This window comes from Gopherus evgoodei, chromosome 2 (assembly GCF_007399415.2).
Source record: "Gopherus evgoodei ecotype Sinaloan lineage chromosome 2, rGopEvg1_v1.p, whole genome shotgun sequence".
Lineage (NCBI taxonomy): Eukaryota > Metazoa > Chordata > Testudines > Testudinidae > Gopherus > Gopherus evgoodei.
In genome coordinates this window covers 137581238-137598263 of record NC_044323.1, presented here as the reverse complement: position 1 = coordinate 137598263, position 17026 = coordinate 137581238, and the positions used below count along the sequence as shown (strand labels likewise).

The 17026-nt window shown below is 36.9% G+C and overlaps 1 protein-coding gene across 4 annotated transcripts in view; it reads left to right on the top strand.

Moving 5' to 3' along the window:
• Window positions 1-17026, top strand: part of RETREG1 (reticulophagy regulator 1) — a 105796-nt gene that overhangs the window by 56097 nt on the left and 32673 nt on the right. Inside the window, exon 1 of one of the 4 annotated variants that reach the window (XM_030551741.1) lies at window positions 4437-4638. The exons of the other annotated variants lie outside the window; for them this stretch is intronic. Coding sequence (XP_030407601.1) covers window positions 4604-4638 — 35 coding nt within the window. The 5' untranslated portion in view covers window positions 4437-4603. Of the gene's footprint in view, window positions 1-4436; window positions 4639-17026 lie in introns of those variants that run through there. 4 annotated transcript variants of the gene reach the window in all.

The window sequence follows — 17026 nt, the reverse complement described above, 5'->3', positions numbered from 1 at the left end:
GACACTGAAAGGGTTTCTTATGTCCCTCCTGTCTTGCTGGACAATACAGACTATCATAATGGGGCAAATCTATACTAAAGTATAGAATTCTGTGCATGTATGTTTTAAAATAAACACTATGCGGCCCTATCAAACAGTAGTTTGGCTTTTTAGTTATGATTATCAGTACCTTGAGAAGGCTGTCACACTGAACAGCACCAGGAGAAGACTATAAGGCAACATGGAAAATATGCTTATTCAATATACAAAATTGACATCAAGATTGATTTAAGCTCCTATCTCAATTCCTAAGATATACATCTTTAATAAATATTGTTAGAGATTCCTCATTTTTTCCTCCTCTGCTTTTTAACAGAATAAATATAACTTGCAAAACAAAGTCTCAGCAAGGTAGGGAGAAATCATTATAAATTGATAATCTTGTAGGAATATTATTCTGTGCAGTTTCTACTGTATTTAATACATTGTACCAACTATACCCTTCATGCTTACCTAATCCTTACAGAAACAGAACCTTACAGAATAAAATAATATCCTAATGGCAATCTGAGTAATGTAGAATCATTGTAAAATGATTCATGAAATGTATGAATAACCTTCTGTATACAGAAGCAGTATATACTCTACTAGTTAAATATAAATAACCAGAAAATTAAGACAATTGTAACACACAGATCCTATTTTCCACAACTAGGTTGTAGACAAATTAGAAAAGAATGTTACACATTCCATGAGCATGTTCCATACCTTGCCTGGCTTTCCTGTGATTCAATACCATGTGGAATGTCACGAAACTAAATAGTGTGTGGCGAGTATGCCTATGTGTCTTGCTTGTGCAGTTTGTCAGATAGAGATGGGGAAATTACATAGATTTGAACTATGGAAGAAAAGAACTGTTAAATGGAACTCATATTTGACAATCTTGCCAGCACTGACAATTGGTATGGCAACACAGTGATTATGCATATTTACTACCAGCCTGCTGCTCATCCTCTAGAACTAGGAATGCATACCAAATCACAGCCCATGTGATCTAGTCCTGCTGCCTGTCACCTTCACCCTGTGGAGGGAGGAACAACAGCCCTGATGTGACTCATCTCTTATGTGACATGGAAACAAAATGTATTTTAATAACATGCATTCAAACTTGTATGTCACAGATATTCTCTGGGTCTATGTAGAAGGCAGTTATTCAACAGCTGTCCCACACATGAGTGCGCGCTCGTGCACACTCTCTTTCTCTCTTGCCACATTTGTAACAGTAAAATTCTTTATCTGGCTCTCTAGTAGCCCAAAATGTCACTGGTGCCAAACCAGTAAATTGTCAGGATGAAATGTTTCTTTTTCCTGTCACGTAATGAATCCTTGGTCATAGTAGTACACACTTTGTACTGCCACCCAGAGCTTTATGGCACTTGCCTGGTCTTGCTGGAAAGGCATCGTGATTTAAAATAAAATTAGTGAAATTGATATGAAATTACTTGACAATCATATTAATAAAGGCATGGGAAATTTACTTGATGATTTAGTATTGTAATTCTTGTCCAAGTTTTGTCTTGTTGCCCTGACTACATCACATATACCCTTTACTTCCTTCCCTTGACTCCCACTCTTCCATCTCAAACAAAAATGTATTGTCCTTGGTTTCAAAGCTCATCACAGTTTAGTTCCATCCTACCTAGCCAACCTGTTAACTTTTTGTGAGGTCAGTTCCTACCTATGATGCCAGCATTGATTGCCTGCTTCTCAAATAAGCACTTTCCTGGTTCCTTCCATATTACTTGAGTGGGGAAAGCTCCTAGTCAAAGTCCATAAAGCCAACTCCTTACCTTTTCTTAAGTCCATCTTCAAAACTCACTTCTGCTATAATACAGAATGAAACTGCAATGTAATATTGACTAGGTATTTTGTGAATTGTGTGGTGGATATAAAGGTCCACGCCAGTTGATGAGCCATGTGGTATCAATATTATACCACATGATGATGGATTTTTTTGATTTTTCTGTTTGCTATTAAAAATGCTGCTTGAGAACTTACTAGAACTTGATTTAAGAATATTTATGTTTTGACAAGTTGTTGACAATTTGTTTTTTAATGGCTATAAATCTTTATTTTTTCAAATCTCAGTGTCAAATGATTGTCTGATCCCCTCCCATAATTTCCCACAACTATGAAAATTTAAATAAAAATGGAGGAAAAAATGCTTAAAAATAAATACTGTCTGTTAAATTTATTTAAAAAGCTGCTTTGGGGATGAATGAGTGTAAAGGAGACAGTTGTTTGTAGGTCCCTAGCCTCATTTGTTACAGAAGTTGAGAAGGTGTATATTTAATGAATCAGGGAGAAAAAGGATGGTTTTATGGTTAAAGCAATTGAGTGCTGCCTTGGAGAACTGGATTCTATCCCTCCCTCTGCCACAAAGTTCCTATATGATGCTAAGCAAGTCACTTAAACCATACTTTTCAGTGTGAAGTCACAAAGGATAATTTTCCTGCTTGCTTGATTTCATACCCGGGGTCTGATTTGCAGAAGTGCTGTGTACTCACAGTTCCACCTGAAGTCAGGGGGAGCTGTGCTTTGAACATACAAAGTGCTATATAATGCTAAGTACCCCAACAAATGAGGTCCAAGGCATCTCAAATTGGGCATTCAAAATTAGTGGACACCTTTGACCATAATCTCTCAGTGGCTCAGGTCCACATGTGTAAAATGGGGATAATAACTCTGACAAGGGTGTTGGAAAGATAAATTATTGTTTGTGAAGCACTGAGATAATATAGTGATGATCACCAAAGAAAAGCCCAGGAGGAAATTAATAATTGTCTTCAGAGCTGGGTTTGAGTAGTGCAGTTAATAAAGCCTAAGGCCACATATTAAACAATGATGATAAAACAAAATATTGAATAGCTGATCATTAAGTGAGCAACATCCATCCTGTGCACTGACTCAGGCAGAGGTCATGTGGAAAAAATACTATATGTTCATGTAATTAAAGATCATATCATAATGCATGTGCACAAGGCAGGAATTAAAGATGTGCAGCAACCTTAGTTCTGGCATTTCCTCATTTTGGAGTGCTTGACTTTACAATCTTAATGTTAATTTAATGAGGTGGATGGGCAGATAGGTGTACACACACGTTCTATATAAGAAAAACACATTCTTTTTGATAACTGATAAGCCTGCAAGCTCAGTCTAGGATCTCAGAGTCAAACTGGGTTCTTTTCTGTATTGCATATCAAAATTAATTAAAGAAGATTAGGGAACATAGTTAACAATTTTATGAAGAGTTGCAAGCCAGAATGGAATCCAGCTCCCTCTATCTTAGGCTAACACAGGGGTAGGCATGTGAGCTGATTTTCAGTGTCACACTGCCTGGGTCCTGCTGACTCTGCATTTTAATTTAATTTTAAATGAAGCTTCTTAAACATTTTAAAAACCTTATTTACTTTACATACAACAGTAGTTTAGTTGTATATAATAGATTTATAGAAGGAGACTGTCTAAAATCATTAAAATGTATTATTGGCACATGAAACCTTAAATTAGAGTGAATAAATGAAGACTCGGCACACCACTTCTGAAAGTTTGCCTACCCCTGGGCTAACAGGAGCCAAAAGCAGTACACTTGGTCATTGAAGGAAGCAGGTATGACTGAATATTCATAGGGAACAGATCTGTTGTGTAAGGCAGCATCACTTTTACTAAGAGGTGTATACAGTTAAATTGGGGTTTTGGGGTGCAGTAACCACCTATGCCTGCTGGCCCCACAACATCTGTGACAAAGGGAGGAAGGAAGGAGTGTGGGTTGGAAGGAAGAGTTGGCTAGCTGAGGACCGATGAGAGAAACAGTGTGGAAGACTTGGAAGGGGGAAGGAAGCAGAAAGTGGCTGAAAAGTTGGGGGCACACAGAATCAAGGAACTCATGCTCACAACACAAGAAGGAAGTGAATCCTAACGGAAATATAGATCTTCCAGTACATTTTCACTGATGAACTGCCAGTGTCTCATGATTTCTAGATGTAGGAGGGAAAAAATAGCAGTATGTTGTGTCTGCCAACTGTGTGGTAGAGACAGCCAGTAAACAAAGTTTTTAAATATTACAGTACACCTTTTTTCTAACAAACTACACAGTATTTTCTATATGATTTTTTAGACTATGACATTCCTGGTAAACTCCACGTACTGTAGCTTTCTATCATTTTGGTTTGTACTTAGTTACAGCCAAGAAAAGCAGTGACAAAGCAGAGGAGCGTCAGTGGAGTCAGGCAAATAAAGGTTAATTACTGGCTGATGATTCCTTCTCACATGACCATAAAAAAAACATTTGGCTTTTGAGCTGTGCTTGGAACCTAACAGCCTGTCACAATACTTGTAGTAAGATGTAACCTGTTTATTTATAGAATTAACCAGTCAAAATAGAACACTCTGAACTTCATTCAAGACAAGCAGTTGCTTAGGACGTGTGTAAACACATACTCTCTGCAGTTTACTCAGAAGCACACAAAGCAGAGTCCTGGACTGTTTTTCTTTTAAAACAAAAAGAACTGAAAATCTTTGTCTGGATTAACTAGTTTGGTGTAGATTTTTTTTTTAATCCGAAATGTCGGAAGGTGAGGACTTTGGACAAACTAAAAGGTACTGTAATTTACTTTTATAGCTTTTTCATATAGAATTATATATTTTGAAGTAGCATAAAATAAGAGCCTGGAACTCCTGAATTCTGATCCCAACTCTAACTCAAACCTGCTCTTTGATTATAGCAAATCATTTAATCTGTCTCAGTTTCCCATCTTTGAAATGGACCTAAGGATACTTAGCTCACAGCAATATTGGGAATTAGTTAATGTTTTTAGAGAGATTTTTTGTTGCAGAATGCTGTATAAGTGCTAGTGTATTTTTTAAGTAAAAAAAAAAAAGTGAATGACACAAAAAAATTTAAGATTTCTAATAAATCATTCCTCCCGGCCATCATCCTGAAAACAACATAAACCTCAAAATATCAGAGACACAAATAACTTTTGTAGAGCCTGTTATTAACAGATCCATAATTCATACTGCTGGATAGGGCACCATGTTCCTGTGAGGCATGCCTGTGGAATACTTTCTTGCTATGATCTGCTCTGTTTGTTTAGATTAGATTGTGAAATAATAGGAGACAGACTGAGAAAGAGCTGCTGATCTAAAATTTAGTTTTAGAAGCAACTAGTTTGATGAAAATGTAACGATATAATGCAGCATGTTCCAGTGGAAATAAATTGAATGTCTTACATTTAGCTACATGTATATATAAAATGCAGATATTATCAATATTCCAATTAAAATGTGTTTAAAGCAAAGGATGAAGTTAAACAGATCTTCAGTGTATCCCAGGAATAAGTGAGTTTGAATTCCTTAAAGGGAATAGGAAAATATGAATAATAAATACATTGGATTTAACATTGTGTGGGCTGCCAAAACATGTTGAAACTAGTAACCCTTTAGGAAGTAACATCTTGGCTGTTTGTAGGGAAATGCTTTTTTTCCTTCAGAGACAATAAACTTGTATGTGTAAATCAGGCTGCAGCAAAGTTTCTGCTCTGGGGGAGAGGGAGGGAGTGTTGTTTTTTGAAAGCCAAACTATTTCTCCACTTTGAGATTATATTAAGTGTTGTGATATTAGTGAAAAATATTGACTCCAAAGTATGACCAAAGGAGCAATTTGAGACTCCACAAATTACACAATGCCCTGTGTCAATCAAAAGTTTTAAAAACACATGAAGATGGCAGAAATTTGCTTGAAGACTTCTAGCTTTTCAAAAACAATTTTGTGCAGCCATGGCATATTTTAAGGAATTTTAAGAGCCAGAACTCTAGATTCACATAGGGTTTGAGTTTATCATTCCAACTGATGCATCTGGTTACAAACACAGTAGTTTATTTTTTCCAGGATTTATGGAAAAATATCTCTAGTATAAAATATCTATTTCTACCTGTCTAGTCCAGGACAATAGCTTAGTACCTGATTCTGCAATTGGATGTGGCAAACTCCTCTCCCCATGTGGATCACTGGTGACGTGATTGGGGTTCTGTGCAAACACATTGGTTCGCCCACACAGATCCGATGGCAGGATCTGGGCTTCAGTAAATATCTGATTTTAAAGTACTGTAACTCAGTGTAACATAGTATCAGAGGGTAGCCGTGTTAGTCTGGATCTGTAAAAGCAGCAAAGAATCCTGTGGCACCTTATAGACTAACAGACGTTTTGGAGCATGAGCTTTCGTGGGTGAATACCCACTTCCTCAGATGCATGTCAGTGTAACATAGTTATTTTTAAAGTGGAATCCTAATTGGTTATTGATAGTCTTTATTTTAAAGTATCGATTTAGTTTCTTTTTATTAAAAACACTTTAGCTGGTACTTTTATTAAAATTTGGTTATATTTACAATACAAGGAAGGAATAATATGGGGGGCGTTAAACAAAAGTGATTTTTTTCATTATATCACGTCAGTCTTATGATGGGACACTATCTTGCACAGGAGAACGGAACACTTTGATCAGAGAGATTATTTTCCATCTCTGTTGTTTTAACACCAGTGAAAAATAATTGATTTAACTACTTACTCTGAAACTCTTTGATTAATCTGATGTTTAGGAAGCCAGAAGTATATGGACAGCATATGGAGTTCAGAATTTGTTGTAAGGAGGCCTTGGCTATTAGATAAGAGAGAGTGCTGTAAAAATTAATGTTTAACCTGTTAGAGTTTTGTAAACTGATGCTTTAGTTAGCAAACATTTGAGAAAAGAGAACTTGAAACAAAACATTAATATTAATAGGGCTCACTCCTTCCATAATGAATTCCTGGAACATGCCTTGAATTCATTGGCCTAGATCCTGGTTCCCACCCTTTGTGCGTCTCCAGTGGAACAAAAGAGTTGGAAATTCAGTGTAATCAACAAATTGGGAATTACAGCTCTGTGCCAACCCCCACTTGCCGCCTCCATCTATACCTAACATATCCCTCCAGGCTGAAGTGCAGTATTTGTTTTCTCTTTTCTTTCCCTTTAACTGGACTCAGTAACATGAATTTCCCAGTTTTCTGCTTTATAAATTCTCAGACTGGGAACTGTTTTTATATTTTAAAAAAGACTCAGGTGTTTATAGAAGTTGCGGGGGGAAGGGGACAAAAAGGGTTTTTTCTGGTTTGATTTGCCGTTTTGTCTTGGCAAAAAGGGCATCATTTTTACCAGTGGATTTTTCTGGGCATTTAGCCTGACTTGAATAAATTTTAGATCAACATTTGAAAATAACTACTGAGCATGTACAGGGGAAAACACTTATTTTAGTTCTATCACATGGTTATATTAGTTTTATGTTGTACACCTCTACCCCAATATAACACTACCCGATATAACACGAATTTGGATATAATGCAGTAAAACAGTGCTCCAGGGGGAGGAGGGGCTGCGCACTCCAGTGGATCTAAGCAAGTTCAATATAACGCAGGTTCACTTATAACATGCTAAGATATTTTTGGCTCCCAAGGATAGCATTATATCGAGGTAGAGATGTATATAGTTTTCCTACAGTCTGTATCTGTCAGTGCTTTTGAGTGTTAAATACAGTTAGTTTAGGATTTTCTCTGCTGTTTTAGGGGGGGAATGTGATTTTCAGGCACCCTTTGATAGATGGAGAGGTATACAGAGAAACAGGAAGGGTGTTTCAGATAGCAGGAGAAAGCTCTTGCACCAACAGTGCTAAGATTGTGTGAACAATCAAAGTAGATAATTTCTAGCTGAACAGAAAGAAGTAGAGAGGTTTGTTCGGTAGATTGGAGCAATTCATTTTAGAGGTTTAAAAGGGGCAGTTTTGAAATGGATTTTAAAATGAATTGAGAGGTAATGGAGTAACTTTGGTGTAAATGCTTGCTACATTTGAGAAAGTATCAGAGGGGTAGCCGTGTTAGTCTGGATCTGTAAAAGCAACAAAGAATCCTCTGGCACCTTATAGACTAACAGACGTTTTGGAGCATGAGCTTTCGTGGGTGAATACCCACTTCGTCGGATACATGTGGTATTCACCCACGAAAGCTCATGCTCCAAAATGTCTGTTAGTCTATAAAGTGCCACAGGATTCTTTGCTGCTTTTACATTTGAGAAAGAGGGTAGTGGCATTTCTGCACAGGCCAAGTGCCCATAGAACAAGGACTCTGAAGATATTTTTCACTGGTCATATTCAGTCCACTCCAAATTTAAACACTAAAGATGGGATTTTCAAAAGTAGTCAGTGATTATCATTGACTTCCAGGAGAGAAGTGTTAGGCCAGTGCTGAGCACTTTTGAAAATCACATCCCAGATTCTTAAGAATTATGTGGCCTGCTGTGTTTCTAATTTTTTATATATTTTACCCCACTCTCCAGTTGAGCTGTTATGTATTGTTTTATTTAAAATGATCTTATAGGCAATTAACTTTTACTCCCCAAAAGGACTGTATATAGCAGCTTCCGCAAGCCAATAGCCATGACAACCACCTTCTAATAGACAAGATACCTGTGCTCAAGTTCCCTAGTATTTTATCCTCTGTTAGCAGTTTCAATAACATCTTTTTTAAAAAGTCACTAAAATATTAACATCTGTCAGGAATGGTCTAGATTTATGTGGTCCTGACTCAGCAAAGGGGGCTAGACTTAATGACTTCTCAAGGTCACTTCCAGCCCTCCATTTTTGTGAGTCTATGAAATATGCTATAATTGCTCACTGCTCAAGAAGTGTAAACACAGCTGTGCTTCAGAAAGTATTTGAAATATAACTGCCTATATCACTGAAAGCTTCAATTGTACCAAAAATAGAGAGATGTTTATTATTGAGAGGTAATGTGGTCCAGTGGCTAGGGCACTAGGTTGTGAATCAGGAGACTTGGGTTACATTTCTGGCTCGGCCACTGAATTTTTGTGTGACATGGGCAAATTACTTGATCTCTCTATGACTTGGTTTCCCCTCTCCCTCACTATCTGCCTTGTTTATTCAGACGTAAGCTTTTTAGAGTATGGACTGTCTTTTACTATGTGTTTGCTCAGTATATAGAACAACAGGATTCCAATCTGAGTTGAGACCTCTAAGTGTTATGTACTATAAATAATTACTCCAAACATGGCATTTGTATAAATAGAATAATAGATGTTCACCTGTGTTTAATAGTAAGTAATAAAGTATAATGTGTTTATTCTTTTGGAGATTTAATTCAATGCACAGATTTAGATATTTGAATAAGTGGTTGCTCATTTTCAGTAATTACATCAAATGCTTGGAAGTGTTATTCATTTGATATGGCCAAGGGCATGGTCACGTGACCATATCACTAAATGTTTACAAGGCAGAATGACTGGTTTGATTATATGGCCGTAACATATGACGATGATAATACTGTTATGGCAAAAGTTGCTAATGGCTTGCACATTAACCATGCAAGAACATATTGGAATGATGCAGGCTGGAGTGACAATAGTACCTGGTCTACTCAATCAAAGGATAGTGGGATGCCCCCATGGAAAAAGCAGAACCAGAAGACTCAAGAAGTAATGGGGAAGGCCAACGTGTCCAAGGGAAGAAAGGGGCTCAAAGGAGGATGAAGACCCAGGAGAAGTACCATTCTCACAGATTTAGTTGGGGTTGGTCTTGCTTTGAGCAGGGGGTTGGACTGGATGGCCTCCTGAGGTCCCTTCCAACCCTAATCTTCTATGATTTTATGATTAAGGGGCATTGAAGTATAAAATTCCCCATGCAAAGAGCTGAAAAAAACACGCAATAACTAAAGTCAGAGTTATTATGGGTATTTGGGGAGTTAAAGCACTCTTCTTTGTCTGGCAGTTGAAGATCTGAGTGTTCTCTTTTGAGGAGCAACTTCACAAAAGGAAGATAGATAGATGCCCCACTCACCGTTCAAAATCATGTGAGCTTGGTGAGCAGCCTTCGACTAGGGTCTCCCAGGTGAAAAGTGTGGAAAACTCGCATAGAGTTTGTGAGCCAATGAAACATTAGTGAGGCCTGGGGGAGGGGAGAGAGAACTGCTTCTGGGGATGAGATAGAGCAGGGATCAGCAGCCTTTCAGAAGTTGTGTGCTGAGTCTTCATTTATTCACTCTAGTTTAAAGTTTCGCATGCCAGTAATACATTTAAATGTTTTTAGAAGGTCTCTTTCTATAAGTCTATAATATATAACTAAACTATTGTTGTATGTAAAGTAGATAAGGTTTTTAAAATGTTTAAGAAGCTTCATTTAAAACTAAATTAAAATGCAAAGCCCTCGGACCGGTGGCCAGGACCTGGGCAGTGTGAGTGCCACTGAAAATCAGCACGCTTGCTGCTTTCAGCACCCATGCCATAGGTTGGCTACCCCTGAAATAGAGGTATCTGATATTAGGGTTCTGCAAGAAGGGAGTTGCCTGTGTTGTTTGTTACCACTCTTGTTCAAGGAAGCACAACTTCTATACATTTTGTAAACAAACACATACTAAAAAAAGCCTGTCACAAATTGTGCTCCAAACAGGAAATTTACCTGTAAGGCCCCAAATTCTGCTACTGCTTGCTTGGCAAAATGGCAAAAATACAGTACAGTAGAGCAAGTATCATATTGTGGATATATAAAAATCAAGTTTCTAATGGTTTCAGAGTGGTAGCCGTGTTAGTCTATATCAGCAAAAACAATAGGGAGTCCTTGTGACACTTTAGAGACTAACACATTTATTTGGGCATAAGCTTTCATGGGCTAAAACCCATTTCATCAGATGCATGGAGTGAAAAATACAGTAAGCAGTGTGTGTGTGTATCTATAGATAGATACAGATACATACAGCACATGAAAAGATGGGAATTGCCTTACCAAGTGGGGGGTCAGTGCTAACAATGCCAAGTGTGGGGTGAGTGCTCACAAGGCCAATTCAATTAAGGTGGAAGTGGCCTATTCTCAGTTGACAAGTCAACAGTTGACAAGAAGGTGTGAGTATCAGCAGAGGGGAAATTACTTTTTATAGTGACACATCCACTCCCAGTCTTTGTTCAGGCCTAATTTGATGGTGTCCAATTTGCAAATTAATTCTAGTCCTGCAGTTTCTCATTGAAGTCTGTTTTTGAAGTTTTTTTGTTGAAGAATGGCCACTTTTAAGTCTGCTATTGAGTGTCCAGGGAGATTGAAGTGCTCTCCTACTGGTTTTTGAATGTTACAATTCTTGATGTCTGATTTGTGCACATTTATTCTTTTGCGTAAAGACTGTCCAGTTTGGTGTCTTATATATTAACACTGAAATGCTTATTTTGTGATTTGGCAGAATCAGGACTTCAAATGAATAACATTTGGCTACAGTGTCATATTACACATTATTTCTAAAATTACCTCAATACTAGGAGCCTTGTATTATTGATCATCCTCTTCCTTGGAAATCCTAGACTAGAGGATCGACTATATCTAAGAGATACTGGAGGCATGTAGAACCAGTAGTCTAAAGCAATCTTTTATGTAAGGGCTGGCCCATCAAAATTTGCTCCAAAAAGCAGGTCTGTGTTTGCAGACATATGGGATGGTAGTTGAAATGCACAAAACATTTAAACTGGAATTTATGTAGCTCATCTATCAATAAGTCTTACACAGATTAGAGCAAGCTATGTGTGTTGAGGAACTAGAGGATAGGATTCTCTCCAAGAAATTTTAAATTACAGTTTAATTATCAGTTTTGAGAAAGACATCAGAGGAAAGCCAAAATATCTCCAAATCAAGTCATGGAATTGTAGAAAGTCATATCTCTAGCCACAGGCCAAGATAAGGTTTTCCCCAGTATTGTAAAACAACTTGGAAGAATAACACTAACAGTTTGATCATCTACTTTAGAAAGATTTGACTCTCAACTAGCAATGCCAGGCAAGTTCTTCATTTTACAGGAGTAGTAGTTTTCAAGAGCTCTCCTGAGACATGATATTCCTTTACCAATCTTAGAGAGAAAATAAGCACAACAAATGCCAGCGTTAACGAGTAAGCGAGGTAGCGTATTAGTACACAGATCAAACATGAATATATGTGTGGTTGAAACAGGGAAGGTACAGAGTCATATGTACTATACCATCAGATCTGCAGTACAGTCCCCTGAAAAACACATCCAAGATTGTCAAATGCTAATCATGTAATAAAATACTACAGTCATCTCCTGGAAACTGTGAAGAAAAGTAAAAGAAACTTCTCTAACCAAAAAAAGCCATTGTTTTGAGTAAGAAATGGATGTGCAGTCCATAAGGGATACAGACACTAGAGTATCTGAATGAGAGTGTGGATTTGTTAAGCTGACAAATTGTTCATCAGCAAGTGAAACCCACATTCAGAATCTTCCAGTGGATAATCGGAAGTTTTGAATACAGGACTTAGAGTCTTCAGCTACCAGAAAAAATAGGCTTTAGTCAATATGATGTCCCAGATTACGTCAACTAATGTATACATATCCTCTGATGCCCTTATTTCCAGGAAAGATTCACAAGGTAAAAGAGGAAAGGAAATTTGTATTATTACTTATACCAAATAAATAGACACTCGCTTGGTTTCTACACCTAATGAAGATGTTCATTCAGAGTTTAATGTAGGAGCAGCAGTACACCGACTTCTTGAACTAAGGACCAGTACTATATGCAATTATGAAATGTCTACATTAAATAGCATGGCTATTGAAAGGAAAAGACTTGTAGATCAGGACTGCTCAGAGCTATTTATTTTACTTATAATTAGGGTTGTCAAGCAATTAAAAAAATGTCCCCTGAAAGTGAGAATAGGCGTTCACATGGCACTGCTGTAGCTGCCGTTGCGAGATATTATGTGCCAGATGCACTAAAGGTTCATATGTCCTTTTATACTTCAACCACCATTCCAAAGGACATGCATCCATGCTGATGATGGGTTCTGCTCGATAACAATCCAAAGCAGTACAGACCAATACATGTTCATTTTCATCATCTGAGTCAGATGCCACCAGCAGAAGGTTGATTTTCTTTTTTGGTGGTTCGGGTTCTATAGTTTCCGCATCAGAGTGTTGCTCTTTTAAGACTTCTGAAAGCATGGTTCGCACCCCATCCCAATCAGATTTTGGAAGGCACTTCAGATTCTTAAATCTTGGGTCAAGTGCTGTAGTTATCTTTAGAAATATCATATTGGTACCTTTTTTACATTTTGTAAAATCTGCAGTGAAAGTGTTCTTAAAATGAACACCATGTGCTAGGTCATCATCTGAGACTGCTATAACATGAAATATATGGCAGGATGCGGGTAAAACACAGAGCAGGGTACATACAACTCTCCCCCAAGGAGTTCAGTCACAAATTTAATTAATGCATTCTTTTTTTAACAAGCATCATCAACATGGGAGCATGTCCTCTGGAGTGGTAGCCAAAGCATGAAGGAGCATATGAATGTTTAGCATATCTAGCAGGTAAATGCCTTGCAATGCCAGCTACAAAAGTGCTATGTGAATGTCTGTTCTCACTTTCAGGTGACATTGTAAATAAGAAGCAGGCAGCATTATCTCCTGTAAATGTAAACAGACTTGTTTCTCTTAGTGATTGGCTGAACAAGGAGGAGGACTGAGTGGACTGGTAGGCTCTAAAGTTTTACATTGTTTTGTTTTTGAGTGCTGTTATGTAACAATCTACATTTATAAATTCACTTTCACGACAAAGAGATTGCACTATGGTACTTGTATGAGATGAGTTGAAAAATACTATTTCTTTTGTTTATCATTTACCAACACAAAAGAACTCTAGAAAAAGCACTCTTCAACTCTTTTATCATGAAAAAAGCTGCTTTGATGAAAGCATGTGTAAGAATTTGCTTAAAATAATAACATTGATCCACAACAGAGAGGTTTCAACACAGAAAGATGCTGTTCCTCAAATATTGTTTTCTTTTCCTCTAGGGTGGGCCAGTTTTAATGGTTGTAAGCATTAGTATATTCAGAGCACCATTTAATAAAGTACTGACTTCTACAGATCATAGTTATCAAATGTTCCACATATCTCATTACCTATCGGGAGTGAACATCATTGGCACCACTGCTGATCAAAATGTGTCCTGCTTGTACCTGAATTTAATAGGAAAATTTATTACTGAGTACGTTTCAGTTTTATGCATTCATTATCTTTATTAACCATTAAAACTGGTTTCCTGAGAGTAACTACATCTGATAAAAGAGACTAAAATAGGAGCCTGATCCTTTACTGCTAAGTAATCTTTTTGGACTTAACCTGAGCATACACTCTATACACATTACCATTGATTGTAGGTAATAATTTTGCCTTCATTTTTCCAAAACTTTTTCAAGCCAAGGACAAAAGTTGATGTAAACTATTAAAAAAGTTACAATACATTGTGCATTGTTAATGGGATTCATCCATTCAGAGCCTTTACAGCTTTGACAGTAGTGATATGCTTGGACTGGGAAGAGATGTAGTTAATTAGAGAGATTGGATTTGGAGATGTTGCTCTTTTCTTCTAGTGGTCAGTAAGTTTCATTAAGTTCAATGTAAAAAGAAAATCCCTTGCACGGAGAGGAAAGGTGCTGCCAGATCATTAGTGTTAAAAAATATGGATAATATAGTGACTATAATATAAAGTGCTGGTGAAATCCGGAAGACTTTCTTCAGGACTGCTTTTGTCAGATACGGTGAAGGAGAACTCCGACATGGATGCCCAATGGTGGGACTGATTAGGAAGAGAGACTATAAAGATTACTTTAGAAAACTTACTGTTTATAGTGAGTAAATTAATAACCACGAGTTTTGGGCAAAGAATGTTAACAGTTCATGTGGGTGAGGGCAGAGTATATTTCTAGGTGGTGACTATATGCCTTGTTCCTTGCTAACTAAGCAACACTATGAAACTGTTAAAAGAAAATAGATATTTGTCTCATCTCCCACTGTTTGATTTATGCCACAAATACAAATTTATTCCATTTGCTTTGTCATAGTCAGCTGACACAAATTACTCTCAACATCTTAATATACCTAATTATTGCATTGGGATCTCCAAGTAGCATAGGAGAAAATACTCAGACTACATAATCAGCCTTCTAAACTAGACAGATACATCACTAAGAATGTGCAGTCTGAGTTAAGTGGTGTTTAAAACTTGATATTTCTACTTAGCACTAAATGATTCCTACACACCACATTCAGTGCTGTTCATAAATCTGTAATACTTTTATTACAGTAAACATAATACTATTGCACCACCTTATAATAGAAGTTTTAGAAACTTTTGCTTGAGAGGTGTTAACATTACATAATTAAAATGATTGATAACCCTTAATTCTAGAAATATACATTAAAATCAGTGTGCTTTTTCAAAGTAATTTTTTTTATTTTACATATTGAAATTTAAATTTTTGGGGAGGACTGGAAGCCATTTTTGTTATCTGAATAACATGTAGAACTGATTTTCATGTGATGTCAAACTTGTGTGCATCTGTAAGCTTTTGGCGTTAAGAAATTGCAGATGTAATATTTTAAATATCTAGTTTTATTTATGCAAAGGGGGCTTTGAAGAAGTGTGCTTTCTAGGATCTCTTCTACTTATATATAACTTCACAAACTTGCTTTCATTTATTCAAGTTTTGTAACTATTGCTAATACCCAGAAAGAAATGTTCTTAGGCCTCTTAGTCGATTAGTTGTAATATTTATCAAACTCTGTAAAGGTCCTAATTGATGACTTTCTAGTTGTTACTTAGAATTTACTTCTCTGTTGAGCTCTGGATTTTGACTTTTTGTAAAGACTGCAATAATAGATTGTTTTAATTTATAGATCTATAGGAATGTAACTTTCAACTCTGCAGACTTGAGTAGTAGGTCCTAAATGGCATCTTCTAGTCCACAAAGCCTTCAGAGGCTCAAGGCAGATGTGATTATCATTGTTGGAAAATTACAAAGGCTTGAAGCTGTGTAATTACTAACTCTTTGTTTGTGTTTATAATCCTCCAGTTGCCACATCATGTTCTGCTTTGTCATGGCTGTAATTTTGAGTGGTGTGTGTGTACACATATATAAAACACGTTCACGTGATTAAAAACATTCCAGCACAACTCGTAGAGATTTTTAAATCAGTAACTTGAGATCAACTGACCTTTCTAAGAAGAACTTGATGGATCTTTGCTTGAGCAGATGTCTACATACAAACTGAGAGCATGAGACTATTAGTCATTTCCAGAGAATGCAATGCTACTAAATCTCCTGGCCAGAGTTTGTGACAGTGATGGGTTGAAGCATCTGCTTTTACAGCTATGTGATAGCTTGTGCATTTGCTTGTCACAATTTTAGAAATGATGCAGCAGTTTGCCAGAAGGATGAGGAGAAGAAAAAAATAGCAATTAAAAACAGTGGTTTATTTTTGTTAGTTCTAAACATCTGGTAGCATACACAAAAAAGATAACACTTCTATAAAGATACTGACATGAAAGGATTCATAGGATCATTCTTGTACAGGCATATATAACTCTATTATAAAAAACCTAGTGGTCATTTCAGGCTCAATCCTGCAAACTGCTGAGCACTGTAGTCACTGTCAAGTAAAGCGATTTAAACACATGCTTAACTTTAAGCACTTAAGAAGTTCCATTGAATTCAGATGGAACTACTCACATGCTTTAAGTTAAACATGTTTAAGGTGTTGCTGAACTCTTAAACCCTGTTCAAGTTCCGATAAGGAAGGGTACTGAGAGCAGGGAGGTGGGTTCTGTTTTACAGGGGGTACTAGACCAGGGCCAGATGGCAAGATTGAGCAAATAAAGAATGGGGGGAAAAGAGACCTTTCCACTCAGATGTTCCTAAATCTCCTCTTCTCCTGGGATCCTACATTGAGAGCCCAAAAAAGTCAAGTAGTTGGTAGAATCTTTAGTTATTTGTATGTTTAAAAAATACTACTATATTTTCTTAAATATTATTTTAAAATAAGGGATCTAGAATTATGGAGGGCTGGATTAAAAGAAAACGGTTTATGAATCAGCGAACAACAGAGGCAATAC